Source organism: Mustela nigripes, chromosome 12 (assembly GCF_022355385.1).
Source record: "Mustela nigripes isolate SB6536 chromosome 12, MUSNIG.SB6536, whole genome shotgun sequence".
NCBI classification, from domain to species: domain Eukaryota; kingdom Metazoa; phylum Chordata; class Mammalia; order Carnivora; family Mustelidae; genus Mustela; species Mustela nigripes.
Window position 1 is genome coordinate 72005111 of NC_081568.1, and position 24145 is coordinate 72029255.

Sequence of the window (24145 nt, forward strand, 5' to 3'; positions counted from 1 at the left end):
ATTAAGAAATAAAACAAGCTTTTGCTTCTGCCACGATCGCCAACCCTGTTCATGAACCAAACTGGAGGAAAAACTAGAAAAGACCTCTCCCCGTCCGCACACCCATAAATTTAATCATTTCCTCCATAGACCTGACTGACAGTCAGACGACGCTCCCACGTGATCTGTTCTAATCTCGTCAGAGGGACACGTGGTTCTAGATACTTCGTCCCCTCCCCCTCAGGGGTGGATTGTTGACAACGCCGCCGGCAGTCACGTGATCTTACGTCATCCCACCTCCTTTCCCTGAAGTCTCTGGCCCCGGATGCGCCTCTCTGTCCCCACCCGGTCGAGTTTAAGTACTGAAAGGGGGAGACACAAGATGGTGTTTCGGTTTCGGGATTTCTTAATCCACACTCTCCAGACTGAGAACAGAGAACACTGACTTATCGATTATATCGGGAAGCCCAAATGGATAGAACTCTGCGCAAAAGCTGCCGTAACGAGCTCTCATACGTCCCGTGCCCTTCTCCCTCACCCCTCACTCCGTGGTACTGGCGGAGGGCGGAGGGATCTGGAGGCGGCGGAGGGAGACGTCATTGCAGGGTTGTTTGTGCAGCCTCGGCGGCGGCGGTGACCCTCAGTGATTCGGCCGCCGCGCCGGGGGGTGGGGGGGCTGCGCGGGACTCTTTTCTTTCAGACTGACCGCGGGGCAGCTGGGGAGCATGTCGACTCCGGCCCGGAGGAGGCTCATGCGGGATTTCAAGCGGTAAGGGCCCTCATCTTCGCCTGGTTGAAGGCTCCTCCCCATAGCTGTGGGGCTGCAGGGCGGGGATCCGGGACACTTTCCTCTCATAACCCTATGAGGGCCGACCGTGGGCCCAGCGGTACCGACGGAAGCCCAGTCCTAACCCGCATTCGCACTCCCCCATCCTTGCTTGCTCATTCTTCCGACGCAAGAAATTTTGATTACCGCCCCCCGCCCCCAGAGGTAGAAAGATGGCTGTGGTCTGTCCAAGGATTCCCCGCTGCCCACTTGGGTCAGCTGCGCGACGTTGGCCCTAGAGCTCAAGCCTCATCTCTGCGCCCTTGCATCCTGTCGTGTCCGCCCCTGTCCCCCAGAAGCCGATCCTTGCAGAATCTTTTTTCTTGCTTGCTGCACCAGTTTTCCCGGATAGCCCTGCGGTCTTCGCTGAGGGGCCGGGTTGGGGCGAAAAGCGCCCCTCCCATTCTTTCTGCAGTGAGGGTGGGGTCTGCAGCGCGAGGTCCGGAGGTTGTTAACCCATCTTCCGAAACCCGACTCTCCCTCACCCGCCCGAAAGGACCTTGAGAACTGGCTTAGAGACCTGGGACTCGGGCTGGCAGCCCGGGATGCCAGTGCCTTCTGGAACTCAGCTCTGTGGCCTGATGTCTAAAGCCCTATCTATAGCCTCCAAAGTCTGGAAAAATGCCTTCTTGGAGACTGGCGCTAACCCGATACTCCCTGGGCCTCCTTTTGTAAAATAGGGTTTTGTTAGGTGGTGCTTGGGTTAGTGAGGAGGAATTGACTTTTTTTCAGTTGTTTACCTTTGATTGAATGCTTGGAGGTACGGGGGGAAAATGAGAAAACTTAGCATTACGATCCACTGCACATTTTTGAGTGTGGTTTGTTTTTGTTTTTGTTTTTCTGGAGAGATCTGCCCTGATTGAGACAAAATATCTAGTATAAAAACTTAGGTTAGCTGCTCAGGAAGTAACCTTTCAACTTCGCCATTATAAGGGCATAGGTGAGGCATTTGGAGGCCGTTCTTTTGGGCTTTGGGCAGTTTTATCATTGAATGTATTTGTAATTAGCCGTTTACCTTTGGTGGGCGAGAAGCAGCCTTATTCTTTAAAGGCTTCTAGTCGTCGTGGCTTGATGTGTTTGAGCCTGACTGAAAACTATTTGAAAAGCCTAATTCAAAGTATCATGTCCTATGACAATCACTACATACAGATATGTGTATAAAGAGTCTCGTTTATTTTTCTGTTGAAATGACAGCCTTTGCAAGGAGATGCTCTGTTTGGTGCAAAAGTTGTCTTCTCCAGCTTAAAATCAAATTTCATGTTAACTCCGATGAGTGAAAGCCATGTAATAAAACTTCCAGTTTATGTCCATTGTTGCTCTGGTTTCTTACTGCCCATCTCCACAGGGCTCCTTTGGTAGTTTTCCAAGGGTTTTCAGGTTATGAGAATTTGATTGTGACAGATGTTGGAAGGTAGCCTTGGAGAGGTAGATTTAGCTGTAGTGCAGATCTTTAAAATAGGGGCAGATGAAAAACATAACTGAGGCTTGATTATTTTAAAAGCTATTGGTAATTGAAGCAAATGGATTAAAGCTACTCTCCTGCTTAAAACTAGTTTGCTAATTAAATTGAATATTAGTGTTTTCAGCCATTTAATGTTTGCCTTGGTGTGGGGGATTGGTGGCCATGTTGCATTGGTAGCAATGGTTTAGACTCACACAGACCGCCTTTTCCATATTTACAGCAGCAAAAAAGATGGTCTGTGAAAATGGTTTTTGCACTTGGGGCTTTTAATTTTTACTGTTAATGGCAGTCTGTATGCATCACTTCCCAAAGATATATCTTGACCTTCATAATCAGAGAGTATTGAGTCCAAAGCTCTTTGGAATTGAGACAGTTTGGAGAGGTATTATAAGTATATACGTGGTTGATTGATTTTTAAGTCATATGGTTTAGTCCACCTCAACACAAGAACAAGGAAATTACTTAGTTTGTGTCAAAGTAGGTAGAATAGTCCATAACGGTTCTCTTTGGCCTGCGTAGTGACCTTAATGTTCAACTTTGAAAATTACTACTGTGGATTTCTAGGTTGCAAGAGGACCCACCTGTGGGTGTCAGTGGTGCACCATCTGAAAACAACATTATGCAGTGGAATGCAGTTATATTTGGGTGAGTAGAATGATAAATGATAGGTATAGTAATTCTTTAAGGAAAGTGAATGTGTCAATTAGGCAGAGGCTGAAGTGGAATCAGGGACTCTTACAAAAGCTGCAAATTTTTAAAAAAAATTCTGCGAAGTGTTTTTGCAGTTAAGTAAAATTTGTGTTGGTGTTACTGCCTGTGATTTTATAATCACTGGGTTTTACCTGATTAAAAATATCATTTGAAACTAAAAAGAAAGGGTAAGTTATTTTGTACAAAATGTACCAAAATGTTTATGCTTGCATTTCATTCTTTTAAAAATACAAAAAGACTAAGAATAAAAAATGCTCAGAGATTCCAGTGTGGCAAGAATTAACAAAAAATGCTTAATACATTATATATATTGTGAGAATTGCTCTTTTTTTTCTTTCTTTCTTTATTTTTTTTTTTTCCCCAATAGAAGCAGGTTGGGGGATGGGAACAGAAGGGCAGAGAGAGAGGGGGAAAAAAATCTCAAGCAGGCTCCACAGCTATTGCCAAGCCCTACACGGGGCTTAGTTTCAACAACCCTAGGATCATGACCTGAGTTTAAATCAAGAGTTGGCTGCTTAACCACATTACATGCTAGACACCCCACGTATATGCTTCCTGATTTAAAATTTCCTTACGCCTTTTCTTCTGTTTTTCTGGGCTTGGTCTTTCTTTTTTCACGCTTTCCAAAACTAGGGTTTGCACTAAAACTTTAAAGGAAGGAACACCTTCATAAGTGGAATTCTGAGTTGCCATTGAATTAGTTACAAGTTAAATAGTAGTGAAAAGTTAGTTTATTCTAAAGAGATTACATTAAATATTAAATTCAGGCTAACTTGCAAAAAATAATTGAACCTTGATGGTGCTGCTTAGGAAAGATGAAATTGGGATGTGGAGGCAGGGAAAAGATTTAGGCAAAAGAAAGTGAGGTTTCTTCGTTACAGTCAGTTCTGTCTAGCTGTTTTGAACAGAGCTGTTGCTTTGTTGGGAAGCAGGACACTTCGGTTTGGTACAGTTACCTTAAAGGGTATTTCTATTTTATTGTTGTAAACTGAAAATACGAGTATTTTTCTCTTAAGAATACACATTTACAAAATGACTGGTTGGTATTTATGAACTGAATTGTGTGCTAAAATTGTGTGCTAAAACATGAAAACTTAGAAAATAGTTACTCCTTATACCTGTGTCTATAAAAATATAGGGCTAGGATAATACTAAACAATATCTTAAAACTCCACAGGTCATTAAAATGAGCCCCTCTTTCTCTGTTTGAGTTTATCCTTTCCACTCTTAAAAATCAAAAAAACGGGGCACCTGGGTGGCTCAGTTGGGTAGCTGATTCTTGATCTCAGCTCAGATTTTGGATCTCAGGGTCTTAGGATTGGGCCCTATGTTGGGCTCAGCACTGGGCTTGAAGTCTACTTTAGGAGAGAGAAAAAAAAAAATCAGGAAAAGGCAGAATGAAACATCTTTTAATCAGAAATCTTTTCGTTTTCAGACCAGAAGGGACACCCTTTGAAGATGGTAAGTCATTCTCAATTATGTTTTCTGTAGTATTAGAACATTGCTTTTAAGTAGGAAATTATAATACTAACATATCTACCTTAAAACTTTTTTCTGTTGTTATTAGGTCAAATTAAAACTAAATAATGCTACTGAGAATTTCTAGTTCATAAAGGTCTTTTCTTTCCACATCAGCTTGACCATCTTCATTGTCAGCTCTTTGTGTCATTTTGGTAATTGGCTGTAGAACTATAGGGCTAGATGGTAGGTTAAAGGAGGATAATCATGCTTTTTTAACATTGTTATCTATGTTGATAAGGTGTTGAACTGAAATTGCTTTTTTTGTTTTTTGTTTTTTAACTGAAATTGTTCTTAAACATATGTAGCTGGGGCATCTGGCTGGCTCAGTTAGTAGAGCGTGTGACTCAGTCACAGGGTTGTAAGGTCAAGCCCCACATTGGGTGCAGAGATTACCTAAAAATAAAAAATTTTTTGAATCTTAAAAAAAAAAGATAACATAGCTGCCAGTAGCTGCATGTACAGCTTACTTTTGATACCCATAAATAGTTAACATTCTGTGGAATCCTTTGCCTCTTAAATTTAGTTTTTCACCAAGAGCCAGAAAAATGGAAAACTGGTTCTGATACATGTTTATAATTGAGCTTTTCATCATTGATTTTAACCAGGTTCTTAGATTTTCCTTAATTATAACATAAAGTTTTAAGAATTGTTGAACAGATTTTTAATGATCAAAATGGCACTAGAACACTAACCCATTGAAGATACTTACACAAAGATACTAAATGTAGGGGCGCCTGGGTGCCTCTTTGGGTTGAGCTTCTGCCTTCAGCTAAGGTCATGATCTCAGGGTCCTGGGATCGAGCCCCACATCGTGCTCTCTGCTCAGTGGGGAGCCTGCTTCCCCTGCTCTCTCTGCCTGCTGCCCTGTCCTGTGATCTCTCTCTCTCCGTCAAATAAAATCTTAAAAAAAAAAAAAAAAAAGATTGATTGTGCTGTTTTTAAAGACATAACCTGAATGCCTAATAGGGAAAAATGGTTTAGCAAATTTATAATGTATTTAGATTGTGGAATAAACAGTAAGGTAGATCTGGAAATAAGACTCAAGAGACAAAGTTTCAGAATGATACATGTTGCATTACATTTTTACCAAATACAGGGATGCAAGTGTGTGTGTATTAAAGGGTTGTATGAACACACTTTTCAAAGTGGTTACCACTAAGGTGGGGATAAGGAATGGAAGAGAAGTACTTAAGGACTTCAGCTTTTTGCATATAGGGGGTTCTTGGGTAGTCCATGAACCCCTTCTTTTAGTCCCTAAGACTGTTCCATGGATTCTTTGTAATTAAAACTGTCTTTACACCAACACTAAGACATTTGCCCTTTTTACTGTATCAGCATTTGTACTGGTGATACAGAAACATAAGTTGCTAAAACTGGACCTATGTAGTTTAGTATCCTGGCCCAGATCAACACAGTGGCTCTAAACTGTACTAATAGTCGCTTTATTTATTTATTTATTTATTTATTTATTTATGAATTTAAAATTTGTTTAGTTTAGTTTTTTTGGGGGGGGGGTAAAAGTAATCTCTACACCCAACGTGCGGGGCTCAAACCTACAACCCTGGGATCAAGAGCCTCATGCTCCACCAACAGAGCCAGCCAGGTGCCCATGTTCTTTGCATTTTTAAAAACTGCCACTTTCACTTAAAATTTTTTTGTCTTGATTGCAAAAAGAAATAAATGTTCTTGTTGAAGAATAGATACTATTACCATTCTGACCCTTGGGTATACATTCTTAAAATATTCTGTGTGATGAAGCAGAAAGTATGCATAAAACACTTCTTGTAATGATTTTCTGGAGGAAAAGCACTTCTGCAGTTGTTTGAGTTGCAACTTAAACTTATTTTCATGGAACATTTTTACTTGAATGAATGAGAGACAAACTGATAATTTAGATTCGACTGTTTGGCAGACGTACTGTTTGGCAGACATACTCAAGTGATTCAAGTGAGCTGTTAGATCAAGGAAAGTGACAGTATTGTTGCTACTGATAAAGTAACCTTTCCCAGTACTTCAAGACATCTCGGATAACATCAGTAGGTGGTATTACCTAATTGTGATTTGTTTTTGGATAGTATTTAATGAAATGCCCCAAGGTTTACAACAATTGTATCATTCATTGAACCAATATTTTCTGAATGACCAGTGTATAATAGAAAATTAGGGATGAATCAGACATTTATGCAGCTTGTAACAGATTTTGGTGTAACTGATGCAAAAATGTGTGTGATTTCAGATTCTACATTGCAATTAACCCTTAAAAACCTACCACTTTCTTACTATAGTAATCAAAAAGGATTATTTACAATTATCTGAAAAAAATAGGAAAATACTTATTTCACTTACATATTTTTGTGAGACTTTGTTTTCTTCAGCCTCCTCCCAGAACAGCATATTGCAACTGATAAAATGTAGAAGCAGCTGAGAGAGTCCAGCTGTCTTCTCTTAAGCCAGTCATTAAAGAGAATTGCAAAAATATGAGACAGTGCTAAGCCTCTCACTAACTTGGTGGGGAAACACATTACTTTTCATTAAATGTCATTTAAGTTAATGTGTAGTGAGTTTACAGTAATGAATGAATGAATATTTGGAAAAATTTTCAGGGTTATGGTGCCTGGCTGGCTCAGTCGGTAGAGCACGTGACTCTTGATCTTGGTCATGAGTTAGAGCCTCACACTGAGCATAGAAATTACTTAAAAAATTCATGAGTTAAATATGTCTAGTGTAAGAAATACTGATAGTTACATTCAGCAGCGTGCTGGAGGCAGTTTGTACTGATTCATAACAGATTGTTAAAAATTGGGAATTTTTGCAAGTTAGTTATTGAGGAGCCAGTATTTAAAAATGAAATTATTTTTCATTTTTGGTGGAAATCTGTAAAATGGTATGCTGTCATATGTGTCCCTTCCCAGCTTCACCTTCAGTTGACTTCCCATTGGAAGTTTGGGAATAAGAGTATAAAGGGGTCCTGAGACTCCATAAAGTGGGCAGAAAAAAACTTGAAAATTGCCGTTCATATTTGTGTGGGCTGAAATTTTTTACAGTAAGTTTTTTTAATTAAAGCAAATTAAAATGTACACTTTGAAAATACATAAAGACTATCTTCACTATTTAACTGTACTTTTCATAACAACTCTGATGTATTCAGAGTATGAAATAGATAACCACTTTTGATTTTGTGTATATCTTTGGCTTCCCTAATCCCAGATTTCCAGCAGCAAAAACAATGTAAAAAGGTAGAGGCTGTATACCAAATATATAGATAAAATATTGGATAAAATAAATACAAGAATGGATTTTTGTTTTGTTTTTTAAAACTACATTGTTGAAAACGGGATGAACCTTCTAGAGACATCTGGAATGGTTTAAACTTTTTTATTGACTTCATTAAGAATAAGTCTTGATTTTACTGAGTATGTCCAAGGGGTTGTAGGTAGAACACCTCTCCAACCTTCAGGTGGATGTCCTCAAAATAAAAGAACTCTGGATAGTGAATAAACAGGATAGAAATCTAGAAAAACATAGAAAACCCCAGTAATAATGGCTATTTCTGCAAAATAGAATTAGAGTTGAGAGTTCTACTTTGTACGCTGTGAACAGATTGACTTTGTTAGAATGCATAATTTTTTTAAAATCCTGTCTGTACTGACCATAAAATACCACTTTACAAGAGTGTATGTACCATGTTGGACTATAACCACAGTAGGCAGTTACATTAATACTTACTGGTTCTTGGCATATTTGAGTGAAAGGATTTGTAAGGGGATGGAAAAGACCTTTCAGAGTAATGTCCATGCCTCTGATCGAAGTCCTTTGTCATGTGGTAGTTAGCCCTTCTTAAAATCCTTTGGCATACCCCCTTCTAAGCTATAATAAACTAGCTGTAGTTTCCCCAAATGTGCATTTTAAATTTCAGTAGCTAGGGCCAAATTGCCTTCCAAAAATATGGCAGTTTAACATTCCCACCCAATAGCACATGAAAGTGTGTGTTCCCAAGTGCTTGCCAGTGCTGTGTGTTACCAGTCTAACGTAAATCAAAGTATATTTCATATGTTTTATGTGCTAAGCCAGAATTGACATTACTTTTTGTGTGGTTGTACAAAAACCAGTATGGGTTGGGAATTCATTGATGAAGAGTTTAAAAAGTAATGCTTTTCTTTACCATAATTATTCTGATTTTTTTTTTCTATCTAGGTACTTTTAAACTAGTAATAGAATTTTCTGAAGAGTATCCAAATAAACCACCAACTGTTAGGTTTTTATCCAAAATGTTTCATCCAAATGGTAAGTAACATTTTATTAAACTCTATAAATGATGGGGGGGAAAGAGTTCTTTCCTTCCTTTTAGGCCTTGCCCCATAACTCTTACTGCAACAGGCCACTTCAGGATGTTGCTTCCATGTCAGTATTAGCTACGTTTTTGTAGCCTAAAATCTTTAGAAGGTTCCAAATTTCAGGTAAAGTTGTTTTGTCTTAATACTTTTGATTTTAAAATAATACTATTTATTTGTAGAAATAGAAGGATACCAAAAAATTTTTGCTTAAAATTTAGCTTTTTAAAAAAATTTAGCCTGGGTGGTTCACTGGGTTAAGCCTCTGCTTTCGTCTCAGGTCAGGATCTCAGGGTCCTGAGATCAAGCTCTGCCTCGGGCTCTCTGCTCAGTGGGAGGCCGCCTCCTCCCTCTCTCTCTCTGCCTACTTGTGATCTCTCTATCAAATATAAATAAATAAATAAAAATCTTTTAAAAATACAAAGAGGGCACCTGGGTGGCTCATTTGGTTGAGTGTCTTTGGCTTGCCTCGTGATCCCACGGTCCTGGGATCAGCTACATTGGGGTCCCTGCTCAGTAGGGAGTCTGCTTCTCCGTTTAACCTTTCCCCCCTTGTGATCTCTTCCCCCTCCCTCTCTCCCCCCTCAAATAAATAAAATCTAAAAATAATAAGTACAAATAAATGCTTGTACAAAATTGAGATCATATTGTATGTAATTAAGTAACATTTTTATGAACTGTGAATATCTTTCCTTATTAAATATTCTTTTGCATCATTCTTAATGGCTGCATAAATGTTCTGTGAGGTTACCATAATCAGTCTGTCCAGTTTTTGGTGATTTTCAGGGTTTTTTAAAGATTTTATTTTTTAGGGGCACCTGGGTGGCTCAATGGGTTAAAGCCTCTGCCTTCAGCTCAGGTCATTATCTCAGGGTCCTGAGCTCGAGCCCTGCCTCCGTCAGGCTCTCTGCTCAGTGGGAGGCCTGCTTCTCCCTCTCTCTCTACCTGTCTCTCTGCTTCCTTGTGATCTCTGTCAAATAAAATCTTTTTAAAAATATTTTTTATTTTGAGAGAGAGTGCAAGTTCGGGGGGAGGGGTGCAAAGAAGGGGAGAGTGAGAATTTTTTTTTTTAAGATTTTATTTATTTACAGAGATCACAAGTAGGCAGAGAGGCAGGCAGAGAGTGAGAGGGAGAAGCAGGCTCCTGGCTGAGCAGAGAGCCCGATGCAGGGCTTGATCCCAGAACCATGAGATCATAACCAGAGCCGAAGGCAGAGGTTTAACCCACTGAGCCACCCAGGTGCCCCAAGATTGAGAATCTTAAGCAGGCTTCATGTAAGGTGGAGCCTATCATGGGCCTCTATCTCATGATATTAAACTGAATATTAATAACTTAATATTAATATAATTTAATATTAAACAATATTAAGATCAAGACCTGAGCCAAAATCAAGATTCGGTTCCCAGCCAAGTGCCCCAGGTTGTTTGTAATTTTAATTGGCACTTAGAACATTCTTGAAAATCTTCCCAAATAACCATGAATATTATTATAGAACAAGTTTTTAGAAGTGGGATTACTGGGTCAAAGGTTCGTACGTTTTTAAGGGTTTTTTTAAGTACAGTTTTTTATTTTTTCTATCATTCCTATTTTTATGTGGAGAAATAAATTTTTTTATTTACATTTTAAGATTTCATTTATTTATTCGACATAGAGAACACAAGCAGGGGCAGGGGCAGGCAGAGAGGGAGAAGCAGGCTTCCTGAGGAGCAGGGAGCTTAATGTGGGTCTCAGTCCCAGGACTCTGGGATCATGACCTGAGCTCCAGGCAGATGCCTAACCCGCTGAGCCACCCAGGCACCCCTGGAGAAATTTTTTATTCCTGTTTTCCATGATTTCTGACTGACTCTTTGTAATTAAATCTGCTCTTCTATAATTTCCTGTTTACTTCTAATACATGTATATTCCTGGATTATAAATTACTGTACAAAAGACTTTCCAAAATATTTAAGCTTTCCTTTTTGTAACCTTGGCTCATTTAAATATGGTCTTCCCCATCAGTTAACTTACTTTCAGAAGGAGTCACTTAATATTTATTCCACTGTAATCAAAAACTTACTACTGAATTGACCCACAATGTAGTAAGAAGGCTCTGTAAATGAAGGTGGGAAAGACTGTACAATGTGCCAGGGGTTCTGTGTATGGAGGTATGGTATTTTCATCCTTGGGGAAACAGTGTATTTGATTATTTCTTACTCCTTCGTAATAGTGGTTTCCCTTTTTTTCTTTTACTGGTACTTTTTTATTAACTTTCTGATACACTTTTTAAGCATCTTTATTTGAAATATAATTCATATATTATGCTGTTCATTCATCTAAATTTTACAGTTCAGGGGTTTTTAGTACATTGAGTTGTACAACTGTCACCATATCAATTTTAGAACATTTTTCTCATTCTCTCCCAAAAATTCTGTGACAGTTGGCAATCACTCCCCTTTATCCCAGCACCCTAGCCCTAGGCAGTCCTATTTTCTTACCTCTGTAGATTTGCCTGTACTGGACGTTTCTTATAAATGAAATCCTGTAATACATGTGGTCTTTTGTGACTGACTGCTTTCAGCTAGCATAGTTTTCAGGGTTCATCTGTGTTGTAATTGTATTCCTTTCCTTTTATTGCTGAAGGAAATTTCATTATTTGGATATATACTGTATCTTGTTTATCTATTCATTAGTTGATGGATGCTTGATTTCTGGTTTACTTTTGGATTATTTCTTAGAAATAGTTACTAGTTCAAAACTTTAAAAATCATTTTGTACTTTTATGGGTCTTACAGAGGTGATAATTGTTTTTTAGACCCGCTAAGTTTGATGTTCCTGTGGGATAGATAATAAGACAATAAGCTGTGCTGTTTTTTTTTTTTTTTTTTTTAAGATTTTATTTATTTATTAGAGAGTGAGCACATGCAGGGGGAATAGCAGGCAGAGGGAGAAGTGGACTTCCTGCTGAGCAGGGAGCCTAATGTGGCATAAATACTTGAAATCAATATTTGAAAATTGTGGGACTTGATCCCAGAACCCAGGATCATGACCTGAGCCGAAGGCAGCTGCTTAACTGATTGAACCACCCAGGCATCCCACTTAGGCTCTCTAAAACTAGTAACTGTAAGTAGCTAGCACATGGATGGTCATTGAGGCCATGAGAGTGAAGAACATCACCCTGAGGGTGTACATTGGGCCAGAAGAAAAAGGATGGAGGATAGAGAGAGCCCTGAGAAATGACAATATTTAAGTATAATTTGCCTCCTCTCTCCCAAAAAGCCTTACTTACTCTTGTCTTTATGTAAGATGATCAGGCTTGCTCAGTGAAGCTTTCCAAAGTTGGCAGTATCTGTAACATTAAATGCATTTATCCTTTGTCAATGTAGCATTTCTACTTTTGGAAATACGTCATGTAGACATAGAGTCTCACAAGAGGGTAAAAATTTATGTTTGTTGTATTTTCACATAATCAGTTCAAGAGGGGAAAAAACTTCCCAAATGTTAGAATTTAAACGTGTTAATCACTGGATTTTTATTTTTTGATTATGAAAGGAATGCATTCTCATTATAAAAGAAATCATAAAATGCAAGAATCCTGTTACTTAGAACCAGGACTTAAATTTGGCATTTAGTCTTACAAATGTTTTTGTAACTACACAGACTTCAAATGAAAACAATTATACTTCAAATGAAAATACTTAAAACATTTTGTAAAAAATGTCATTTTCCTCTAAAATTTGAAAACTTATTAAGGTGGTCTACATTGTGGATGTCTTTCTGTATCAGTTAACAGAGGGTAGATGTGTATCTTTTCTGTTGGCTACATTGGTATTGATTATATAAATGTACTGTTATCCAGTCACCTCTTTAGGTCCATAAACAGTATATAAACACTTATAAATCGTATCATAGTGAACTCTTCCTATAAATAAAACTTCATGTGTCTACATTTATTTCTTTTAGGAATAATTTCTGGGAGAGTAATTATGATGTCAAAAAATAAGGTGTTTGGTTTTTTTTTTTTCAAGAGCTTTATTTAAAGAGTTTAGAAATAGAAGATTCAAACCGATAGGCTATAAGGTGGGTGTTGAAAAAATTGAACTCTGACAAAGTTCCCTGATGAAAAGGTGCAAAATAAGAGACCTTAGTTTTAACACTGGTTTTCCTGTGAGACAGGAGGGTTTGGTAACAATGTTCAGAACTTCTGACTGGGCCAAGCATTCTGTTTGTGGTAAAGATTTCTCTTTTAACTGTTAAATATGATAAAGTTAATAGGTAACCAATTTTAGTGTTGTCTTTGCAGTGTATGCTGATGGTAGCATATGTTTAGATATCCTTCAGAATCGATGGAGTCCAACATATGATGTATCTTCTATCTTAACATCAATTCAGGTAAGGGTGTGTTAGGTTGCATGATCATTTTTTTCAAGATTCTGTGGGATACAGGCAGCTCCTTCAGGAGCAGTAGCAGGTAACCAATGGCATAGCCTGGATAAAACCCCACAATTTGCAGACAGCTGGTCTGCTTTTTTGTTAGTGACCACAGTGGATCAAACCCAGTCATTTTCCTGATCCTTGTGTAAATAAAGTGTTCTCACAGGTAGGTATTTATGTCCATGCAGCATAGCCACAGGATGTGGAAAAGGAAAATACTTCTTAGAAATAGTGAAAGAAAAACCTCTTATCAATACATGATTAGTAATCCAAAAAAAAAAAAAGAAATAGTGAAAGATGATTGCTTAGAAAAACCATAGGGACCTCAGGAAACTGAAGTGCAGAGAATCATTAAGTATGATAGCCTATCCAAGAAATCCTATTAAAAAAGAAGAGATCGTGTTACCATTTGCCAAAAACACTGGCAGATTATTTCAGAGTTGACCTTGAATGACAATTTTGGAGAGGTGGAATGAGGGATGTTTTAGTTTATGTGGATGTGAGAGGAGCAGAAGGAAAATTTTGGTTTGTGACCTTTTTTTTTAAAGCTTTTCCTATCATGTTTTATAAACATTGTTTTCAGCTTCCCTATTTCATTCTGTTGCTGCTAGATGTGTATGTTTTCTTGATGAAACAAGATTCTCTATCCAACTTACTGTCAGACATTTGTAACCACAAAAATAGAGTTTAACTTCGGAAAATGTTAGTTGCTATTTCTAGGTATTGTATATTAACCAAATCAAGCTTTTTATTTCTTGGCTAATAGTTCAGTATGTTGAAGAATATTCTTTCCTAATTTCTTTGAAATTAGACGTTTTAAGGCAGTTGAGTACTATGTGTTTTGGAAGTTTCAGTTCTCTAGCAGGAGGAAATTACTGAATTGATCAAGCCATTTCTGAAAGTATTTAAGACCTGAAAATACAGAAGATACACTAATATCTGCCATTTCTTTACTGAGTAATTTGGTTTTCTGTACAACCCGTATGCTCGGTATCTGACCTATGTTAATGTAAAGAATAACTCTCCACAGATTTTTTCCTTTCTCTTTCCTTCCAGTCTCTGCTGGATGAACCAAATCCAAACAGTCCAGCCAATAGCCAGGCAGCACAGCTTTATCAGGAAAACAAACGAGAATATGAGAAAAGAGTTTCGGCCATTGTTGAACAAAGCTGGAATGATTCATAATAGACAACTGGTCTGTTAATTTTTTTCATCATTGTTGTGTATAATTTACCTCTCAGTAGAAAGGCTAACAAATTTTAAGTGCCACAGGTTTTAAGGATTCTGCAGAAAAAAAAAAAAGTCCTTCAGTTTAGAACCTACAAAAGCTTGTGTATCTTGATTAATGTACTTTTTATTGCATGGTGTGAACTAAGTTATTGCTTACATAAATTTGTAATATATCCTGTTTGTATTTTTTTCCAAGTGTATAATGTTGGTGTGGAGTTTTCATGACAGAATAATACACATTTTGTAAATCTGTACTTTTTTCAAATATTGAATGCCTTATTTTTGAATTCTTTAGATTTTTAAATTGGAGAAAAGCACTTAAAGTTTTTTATATATGAATATTACATGTAAAGCTGTTAAAATACATAACTTCAGTGCAAGAGACTTTGTCACTTATTTCCTTATCTGTGTAGGAGGGGTTAATAAGTCTCTAGCTCTCCCATCAATTAATAGTTTCATTTCCAATTTCAAAAGAACAGATTTATATTTTATCAAGAAATTCTTCAAATTTGATTCTAACCACCAATTATAATTTCAGACTTTATTTTAAATGTTTGAATGAAACTATATCCATTTCACTTGAGCAATTATAGACATAACTGGTTTGATTCTGTCCAACTCTGTATTTAGGCCACGTGTTACTGTTTTTCATGCACTACTTACTGTTAAACTGTACCTTTCGCAATTTCACAGTTTGTACCTCTACCATGAGGAATTGGCACCTCTACCGGAAACAGAGAACTAATGCAACTTATTTGCTGCTTGATAGCACTTTAAAAGATTTTTGATAATGAAGAAAGTAAAACCATAAACATTTACCAAAATCCATGCCCCACTATTAACTGAGTAAGAAACGGTTGCATTGGTTTAGCAAGGCAGATATTTGGAAGGAATCTTGGTGTAACTGAAAATATTTGAAAACTGCCTTTTAATGCAATTGCATATCTGTTTATTCTGGAAAAATGTTTTAATACCAGGGCCTGCTGAGTTGCTTTCTTTCTCTTGTGGAGATTTTTTTTTTTATCTCCTAAGTTGTATAAAAGTTGTACTGCATCTTAGTTTACTGGATAAATTTAAAACACAGTATTGTAGAAAGCTAATACAAAGCTATCCTATGCCTTCAAATAGTACAGAAAATGGAAAATATACAAGTAAATTCTGTTGAACCACCTGTGTAGTCTTTCTAGTAGTTAAAATAGCTATTTGAGTAACCCCAATATAGTTTCTTGTCCTATTCTTAACTAGTTTAGTAAGCTAACAGTTTCTCTATTGGAAGACGAGGATTGCAGTATCTACAGCTTCTATTTTTTAAGCCAAGTTTAACACTGGAAGGATAAGTGCTGATGTTTCCCTTTAAAAGCTATTACCTGGCAAAATTTTGGGTCAGTGTACGATCCTAGAAGCTTTTCATACAAATAAGAGTCCATTTGCTGGAATGAATGGCCAAAAAAAGAGATGCTTACAGGTACTTCTTGGTCATAGTAAATGTGATGCTTTCATACTCAGCTCTGAGACAAAGTGTAGCTCCTGTAGACATCTAATCCAGTGACAAACTCTTAAAATATACAGTAGATATGAGAGTACTCCCCTCTTACTTCATTAAATGCTATTTGGTTGCTGCTTCAAAAGCTATTTTTATCCTAATATGCTTTCCTTTTCCTATTGAAAAGTGAAATATTTCAAGTATTGATAATTATGGGGGGGTCACATCTCCCTTAACAGGGAGTCGCTGAGCTCCAAGTCCTAAATTCAACACATGCATAAAATTCCTACCTCATCCACATTCCCACTGGAGAAAATTCTTAGGATTCATCTTCTCCCAGTTACTCCTGAACTTTTTTCTTCAGCCTTGGAACAGATTCCTATTTCTTTGGTTGAGTACTAGATGTAAACCTTCAATTTTTACAAGGTTATACCATACAAAAAGTGTTTACTTTTAAACTAGGTAGACTTTATAAATGTGTTGTTACAGCAAGAGGCTAGAACTAAGTTGTTTACTTCAGTATGAAGTTGGATTCATGCTAAAGCTGAAATGCATTTGTAATACTTCCTCTGTAACAGTACTTCTGACATAGAATGCTCTGTGTGCATAACACCATTTGAAGCACTTTAACGTATGTGATCACAATTCAGACTTGGAGTAATCCTGTGAGGTAGATACCATTATATTACTGATGAGGAATACAGGTACAGAGAGAATAAGTAAGTGATTTGTTGAAGATAAGCCAGCTAGCAAGTATAGAACTGGGATTTGTACCTGGACAGTCTGGTCTTTTAGCCAAGAAGTAGACTATCCCTCAAGAAATATTAAGATATTGAGTCCAGTTTTAGAAAATCTATTAGACTTAAATATGTCTCTCTCATTTTTTAAAAATGCTTTAGTTGATTTAGACTTTGGGTAGAGACTGGTATCTATCCAGTGAAGAAGTTTTCTTGACCACCATTTTCTATCTCTCTCTTTCTCTCTCTTTTTTTTTTAATATAGGTACACCTTCTGGCCTCTGATATAAAGGACTATAACTTATGACTTATCAATAGACCAATTTTTTCCCCCCTTCATGGAAATATTCTTGAGTCTGTGCCCCCCCACACACCCCAATGAAAGTTCCATGAGTAACTTCTGAAACTGACCTAAAAAATCTTACTCCTGTTAAGTAGGTGGAAGGTAGTAGGGAAAAAATTAAAGGTGCATGTATTTTGTGCTCAGTAAACAAAGTACCTGTCTACTTAATTGATTTATTTAGTACTTGTGAGAAAGAACCCTAGGGCTCATAATGTACAATTTAGAGTTACGTCTGAGGTATTTTGAGCTCTCAGTTCTCCCAGGTTTTAAGAGATAGGGATCAACTTTTTAGTTCTTGGTGGTATTTATTACAATTCCTTTCTGTTGCATTTTGAAATGCAGAGTCCCTGAGGAATCTCAGTTATGTGGGGATTATCATGTAAATAAAGTCAGTAGTTGCAAAGCTATTAAAGGCAAAAGAAATTGCCCATAAGGCAAGGGCCTTATGCCAAAATGGTAGCTCTGTTACTTCAGTTCCCATCTAGTTAGGGAAAAACTGCTGTCAGATAGGAATAAAGATTAGTTTTCTTTAGTTATTCAAGTATGTGGCATGGAGGAAAGATATTAGGAACAGTTTTATTGAGTTTACTTTTTTCTCTGTCCTTTGAAAAAGAATATACAAATGTGTGCCATTCCTCTTTGAGTAATTTTTCCACCTCTCCTCAACCCCAGCTGTATTGGTTTAAAATTTTGTTAATAACTTCTTGAGGTTTTTACATTTCCTATATATAGCATGGGCTAGGGCTTTTTTTAGATTGGGCCAGAAAGACAAATTAGCTGTGTCTTTTGCAAACCTTTTTGAGTATATGACTTCTCAAGCTCAGCAACATTAGCTCCTTTCTGGTTGAAATCAAGAACCCTGGAAGGAGGAACTCCAAGCTTCCTCTTTTTTGGAGGATTTAGCCTTGGGTGAAAAAGCCTGTATGGACTGACTGTCAGAACTGCCACTTAGTTGAGTGGTAAAGCTTGGCCATGTGAGGCTTTTATCAGTAACTTGTACAATAATATGTATGAGAAGACTTCAGAGCCCCTGTGACAAGAAATAATCTTTTAGCTGGTTAGAGAAGTCTTTGTATGGTGACAGTCTTAGCAAGTATGATGCTTCTATAGTCTCTTGGGGAGGGAGGTTAACTACCTAAATTCTTTTCTGGAAGATTGGGATCCTTAAAGCCACTGGGTTGGGTACTTGTCTAGAGGGGATCAAAGCCTATCTATGAAAGGATCTCCTTAGGCCCATCAACCTGTACCATTCAGTTGTCATTCTTCCTGGAATGCCGAAAGGTTCTATGGTGTCTTGAAGGCTGCCAAAATGCAAACATTAAGAGCACTTAAGGCAGACCTCTTAGTGCTGCTTCCTGTCTGAAGCTCAAGGTGTAAGTTGCCCTTTCCCTTCCCCCGTTACAAACAAGACCTTTTGCCAAGAATAGCAGAGCCCCCAGCTGAATTGGACTGGCTGCACTCCTGACTAAGAGAATATCAAATACAGCAAGGTTTGCAGAAATTTGGTCTCTGTATAAAGTCATTTTACAAAACTGAGTTGGGAGATTTTATGTTACTGTAGTAGTATGAGTACAAAGACCACAAGGAACTGGAACTTTCTTTTCCTGATAACATCCTGAGGAGAGTATAGGAAAAGAATCAGAGATTCCAGCCCATGTCACCTTCGGCCATATCACCTCCAGAAAAAGATGGATTAGTAATCCTTGCTGTGTTTTAGTGGGTTATGGTTATAGACCTGTACCTGAACGAGTATGTAAGGCTATGGTTTCAAGTCAAGACTCTCTAGAAAAGGCTGCCTTTAGAATGAAGACGATCTCTCTCCCAGGGTTGGGTACAAGGGTTCTTCTGCAAACCAGTAAGATCAGTGAGGGCAATTCTAGGGCTCGGTGACAGGCTGACGAACCCATCTGTTCAGGGAGAAAGTTCCCCTCCCTGGCTTTTGTTAGCCCTTACACATTGATTCTTTGATGGGCTGCATATTCTTTTGCACTCAGCAGCTTGAGAACAGCACAATCCCCATGGCACCTTCTCAAAACCAAGTCTGACAGATCATGCTGTAAGAGCAACAATACAAGTACAGTTCCAAAGGTTGGAATGTAAATCCAAATACTAGGAAACTCCTTTCCAGACACCTGTGGCATTACATGCACAGGCCTAGGCAGGAGGCCAGCAGGTTAGCAGAGGACCTCTAAAGTTCAAGCTCCAAGTCCTCTGGAGACACTGATGAGCATATTCCAGTTTTGTTACAAAAGTAGAATGTAGTCATTAGAAATAATTTTGGTAAACACAAAGGTAGAAGGAAGCATGAGTCATTGTCTCACCACCTGAGAAGTTGAAAACAAGTAGTTTAAGGGGAAGTGGGACTATAGGTGATGGATCAAGCCCAACAGTTCCCAGTCAGCTGGAGCCCACAGTTCACACCAAAGATAAAGTCCCATGGGTTTACAAGGTGACATTCAGGTAAGCCTGCCATGCCAGTGCTTGGGCAAAGGCCATGTTCATGGGGAGAGGAGCATATCCACACCCTTCACAGACCCTAGATGCAAGTGGTACAGGGGTTCCAAGGCACATAGTGTTAGGGGAGAACTGCAATGTACCTATAAGCTCTGGCCACGGGCTGACCCCCACCCCCATCCTGGAGGTTTTGCTTCTACCTCCCTCTCTGGGACTGCCAGACATCTGATTAAGGCTGAATTGTTCAGTGCCTGTTGCCCTTCATTTTGTCAGCATAGCTACTGAGGACTTAATGGGTGCCAACTCATGACTGGCCCTACCACACAACTGGAACTGATGTGGTCTGCCCTTCTGAAGCCTTGGGGTCAGAGCCTGGTCTTGTGGGGGTGACTGTGGGTGCTCATTTTTCTTTTGTGTAAGTTTTAGTTGAAACATTTTTCCACAGCTTGGCCTCAAAGGGAGAGTAGAGTAGGAGTGAAGCAGGGAGAGCTCACTAAATGCCAGTTACTGAAGGAGAAATTTTTCCACCAAATTCTCCAATAAAGATCAAAGAATCATCCCCCACCTCACAGATCCCTACACAGAGGTGAAGTAAATCAGGAAGAAGGAATTTATCTATCAGTGCACATCTAGGTTCAGTTAAATGTTCTTATTATAAGAAGTTATAAAAGAGAAAGGAAGATGCAGTCCCCGCAGTGAGATTTTGGTGCTAGGATTCACAGCAAAGCAAGGGCTTTAGTCAGTAGGCCCAAACAGTTCAAGGTTGACCTCCTTACAGTTAATCACCCTTTCACTAAACCAGGGAAAGACAAAGTCTGCCTCAAGATGCCCTAACAGCATTTCTCCTAGGCAACTAGGTTGGAAGACCATAATCAAGGTTCTTTTGGGGGTCATTTGCCTACCTTTCCTAGGCTGGGAAAGAAGGATGGAACTTGGGCTGGGACCACCCAGGTTATTTCTAACGAGCCCTCTGCCTGCCAGCACTAAGGAAAAAAACTCTGGTTCACATGTCCATGCCTAAGATATGTTAAGAATTACAGCTCTGTCTAATGGGAACTTAATAATCTCAATTTTTACTTTTCTTATTTTGATTCCCAAAGGTGATGTATTCTTGTTACCCCTGCCGCCTCAGCTGGTCCTGTCTGTGGGCAAGGCTTCAGGCCCACCTCCCTCCCTGACAAGACCACATACGCGAAGGACTCTGCCCCTAATGCTGACATTGTGAGAAAAACTAAACCAAAATGAGAAAGGCAGCCAACATACTGCCACCCTTGGACATGAAAGTCCTAACTTGGAAGGAACAGAGTAAACTTTGGGGAAGAAACAGAACCTCGTCGGGCTTTTCACTTAAATAAATGAATAAATAGGCTCTTTCACTTGCTTGTTCTTTACTTTAATGAAAAGCAAGCCCAGAGAGATTCTTTTTCTTCCCCAAGGAATATGAATGAAAAATATATATGTAAAATAAAGTTTTAAAATATATTGTTATAGATGTAATACATATTTTATATTTATTTTCTATATATAGAAATACATATATAATCTCCATGAGGGCAAATTTTTTAGTGCACATTCAGTATTCATTAAAGGAAGCAATTTCCATATGACCACAATCTGCTTGAGTTCTAAAACCCTTGCCTCTTAAGATTTGTGTTTAGTCTTACTCCTACAGAACCAAAAGGTGTCCCTTAACTAGTCAAGGATAAGAGCCATGACTAGATGACATGATACCTAGACTACAGTCCTCAGATTCCAGAAGTTGAATCTCCAGACAAAAAGGTACCCAGCAGAGATTTGAGCTGAGCAACAGAGAAACACCAAGTTACCTGACATTTAGAATAATATAAATTTCATTTCAGATGTGACAATGTGTATTTTCAGTGCCCTTTACTACAAATAGCAATGCCTCAGAGGATGGGCAGTGATAATGAATCCTCCCCAGTGCCCATAGAATAGGTAAGCCTCAGGTCCGCATGTATCTTGGAAAATCCTTGCCTCCACAATGGTAGACAATTCATCAGGTGGGCTATAAACTCTATAAAGAATACTGTAAAAAGCAATTTTCTGGTTAATATAAAAGGGTATCACAGTTAACTGAGCACCCTAAACTGTACTGTTAGTACTTGCTCCTCAGAGTCTTAAGACTAAAGTCATTAACAGAAAGGATGCTCTGTAGTTTTTACTTGAGGGTAACAGTTTACCGTGTCCCCTCCTATGATCTCATGTGATTCTTACACCGTGCTGGACAGCACTGCATATATCAAGGCCAGTATCTTGCAGTGAGCTCCAGCTTCAGCATAAGAGTGGGCCATTTTGCCTACACTACAAGGACTGCTGCAATGCAAAAATTTAGATTTCTATGCCACTTTCTATTCTAAAAAAACAAAGGATGAAACTTTAAAATACTGCTTAATTTTATAGATGAGATAGCTACAAAATTTTTAAAAAGATAAGAAGAAAGACAGCTTACGCTGAGGAAATGTTGAGAAAACCCATTAGAAAATGGTTATCAGAAAATCTGCTTTTGATTAACTAGAGACACTGAAGAAGAATGGGGGAGGGGAACATGCAATGAGCACACAATTTAAGCTTGCTTTATGCAATGGATACATTCCTGACAGGATACTATTATTTTAATAGGGCACTGTATCTTAGAAAATAGGATCTGTGATGAGAAACCTGTGAAAGATGCATTTTAAAAGTGAACAGCCCCACTCTGATATTTCTCAACTTGTAAGTTTGGTTTTTAAGCCTCACAAATCTGTGTAGGTAACCAGAATAGAAAGAGGCTAGGCCACATTCGAGGAAGAGGCTGAGGCTCGCTGAGCACTGGCTTATCACTGCAATATCTTTTGTCTTTCGCGGCAGTTCTTCTGCATTTCTATGACCTCCATTTCCCAGGTAAGGCTAGGGAGACAAGTGGCTTGCCCGATTAAATCAGAGATCCTGACCTCACTTGGCCTACCCTAGTGATTTGCTACCGATTAGAGCCAGAAGCTGCAGAGATGCGGCCCATCCAAGGTGTGATACTTGTCCTTAGGCTTGAGCAGTGGGTGAGAGGCATCTCACTTGTCTTTTCTTAGGCATCATGCTCCCACAGCCAGCTCTCCTCTTCAACATTCCTGTTTTTTTAGTTATCTGGGTTTACCGGTATGTTCAGCTAAGACAGTGTCCACTGTCTTATTCACCATTATCCCAAATACCAAGCCCAGTGATGAGTGAATTCTGCTGTGACTGTTATATTGCTGACCCCAAATGAAGTCCCTCTCTCAGTATTTATGCCTGGAGGTAAGTTCTTAATGGTGGGTATTAAGTAAATAGAGGGCTTCTGGCTAGCTCAGTTGGTAGTGCATGCAACTCTTGATCTCAAGGTTGTTTAAGTTTGAGCCCCAAATTAGGTGAAGCGATTACTTAAACATGAAATCTTAGGGACACCTGGGTGGCTTAGTCAGTGAAGCATTTCCCTTCAGCTCAATCCAGAGTTCTGGGATCAAATCCTGCATCAGGCTCCTCACTCAGCAGGGAAGCCTGCTTCTCCCTCTGCCTGCTGCTCTTACTGGTGCTCTAACAAATAAAATCTTTAAAAAATATATTTTTTTAATAAAATAAAATCTTAAAAAAGCAATGAATGAGAAGAAGAGGGAGAGGTTAAAGAAGAGATACATTAGGGACGCCTAGGTGGCTCAGTTGGTTAAGCGGCTGCCTTCGGCTTGGGTCATGATCCCAGCATCCTGGGATCGAGTCCCACATCAGTCTCTCCGCTGCTTCTCCCTCTGCCTCTGCCCGCCACTCTGTCTGCCTGTGCCCACTCTCTCTGACAAATAAAATCTTTAAAAAAGAAAAGAAAAGAGATAGATAGCATTGCATTAAACAAGTATTTCTTCAGGGGCTATATGCAAGGCAATTCCTTAAGTCTAGAAGACCAAAACCTTCAGGGTCCCTGTAGAAAAAAATAATGTGGGCTTTACTCAGCTGCCTGGGAGACCCTCAAAAAAATGTATAGGTCAGCTAGGCTGCCTGGACCAAGCTATGGCATGTGATGTCCATTTTAAAATAAGGCCAGGTGACTTTTTATAAACTGCCCTCTTCCCATAAGCTAGTAGGTACCTGAGACCTATAATTTAATTCTCACTCATCTCTTAAAAAAAAAAGATGAGTGTGTGTGGCCAGTGGACATAAAGATAGCATAAACTTCACAACGAAATAAGGATATTGGGCCACCTAGGTGGTTCAGTCAGTAGAAGTGCCTTTGACTCGGGTCATGATCTCAGGATCCTGGGATCAAGCCCTGAGTCGGGCTCCCTGCTTGGAGTCTCCTTGTCCCTCTTCCTTCTGCCCCCCCCCTCATGCTCTCCTCTCAAATAAATAAAATCTCTTTTTAAGATTTTATTTGACAGAGAGAGGGTGATAAAGCACAAAGGGGGAGCAGGAGAGAGAGAGGGAGATACCGGGTCTCTGCTAAGCAGGGAGCCCGATGCAGGGCTCGATCCTAGGACCCTGAGAACATGACCTGAACTGAAGGCAGACACTTAATCGACTGAGCCACCCAGGTGCCCCTCAAATAAATAAAATCTTTAAAAAAAAAAAAAAAAGAAAGAAAGAAGGTCTGGTTTGCCTCAGTGCAGTGTGGGGAAAGACCATAAAACAGAATTAGACT

General features: G+C 38.9%; 1 protein-coding gene and 1 long non-coding RNA gene across 4 annotated transcripts; one reads left to right on the forward strand and one right to left on the reverse strand.

Annotated features, from left to right (window-relative positions):
• Positions 1 to 566: 566 nt before the first annotated feature.
• Positions 567 to 24080, forward strand: UBE2B (ubiquitin conjugating enzyme E2 B). 3 transcript variants are annotated; one of them, XM_059417587.1, is made up of 7 exons: positions 567 to 748; positions 2832 to 2912; positions 4414 to 4439; positions 8694 to 8783; positions 13111 to 13199; positions 14298 to 14436; positions 20589 to 24080. In XM_059417587.1, exons 1-6 carry the CDS (start codon positions 705 to 707, stop codon positions 14424 to 14426), a joined length of 459 nt encoding a protein of 152 aa, XP_059273570.1. In that variant the 5' UTR covers positions 567 to 704; the 3' UTR covers positions 14427 to 14436; positions 20589 to 24080. The 3 variants fall into 3 exon arrangements, with proteins under 3 accessions (XP_059273570.1, XP_059273571.1, XP_059273569.1); XM_059417588.1 differs by lacking the exon at positions 20589 to 24080 and adding an exon at positions 16957 to 17669; XM_059417586.1 differs by lacking the exon at positions 20589 to 24080 and having other exon boundaries at positions 14298 to 15637.
• LOC132028524 (uncharacterized) lies at positions 7861 to 13104 on the reverse strand. The gene is made up of 2 exons (XR_009407461.1): positions 12097 to 13104; positions 7861 to 8010 (listed from the first exon to the last, which is right to left on the reverse strand). It is a non-coding gene; the product is annotated as an uncharacterized LOC132028524 (long non-coding RNA).
• Positions 24081 to 24145: the final 65 nt, after the last annotated feature.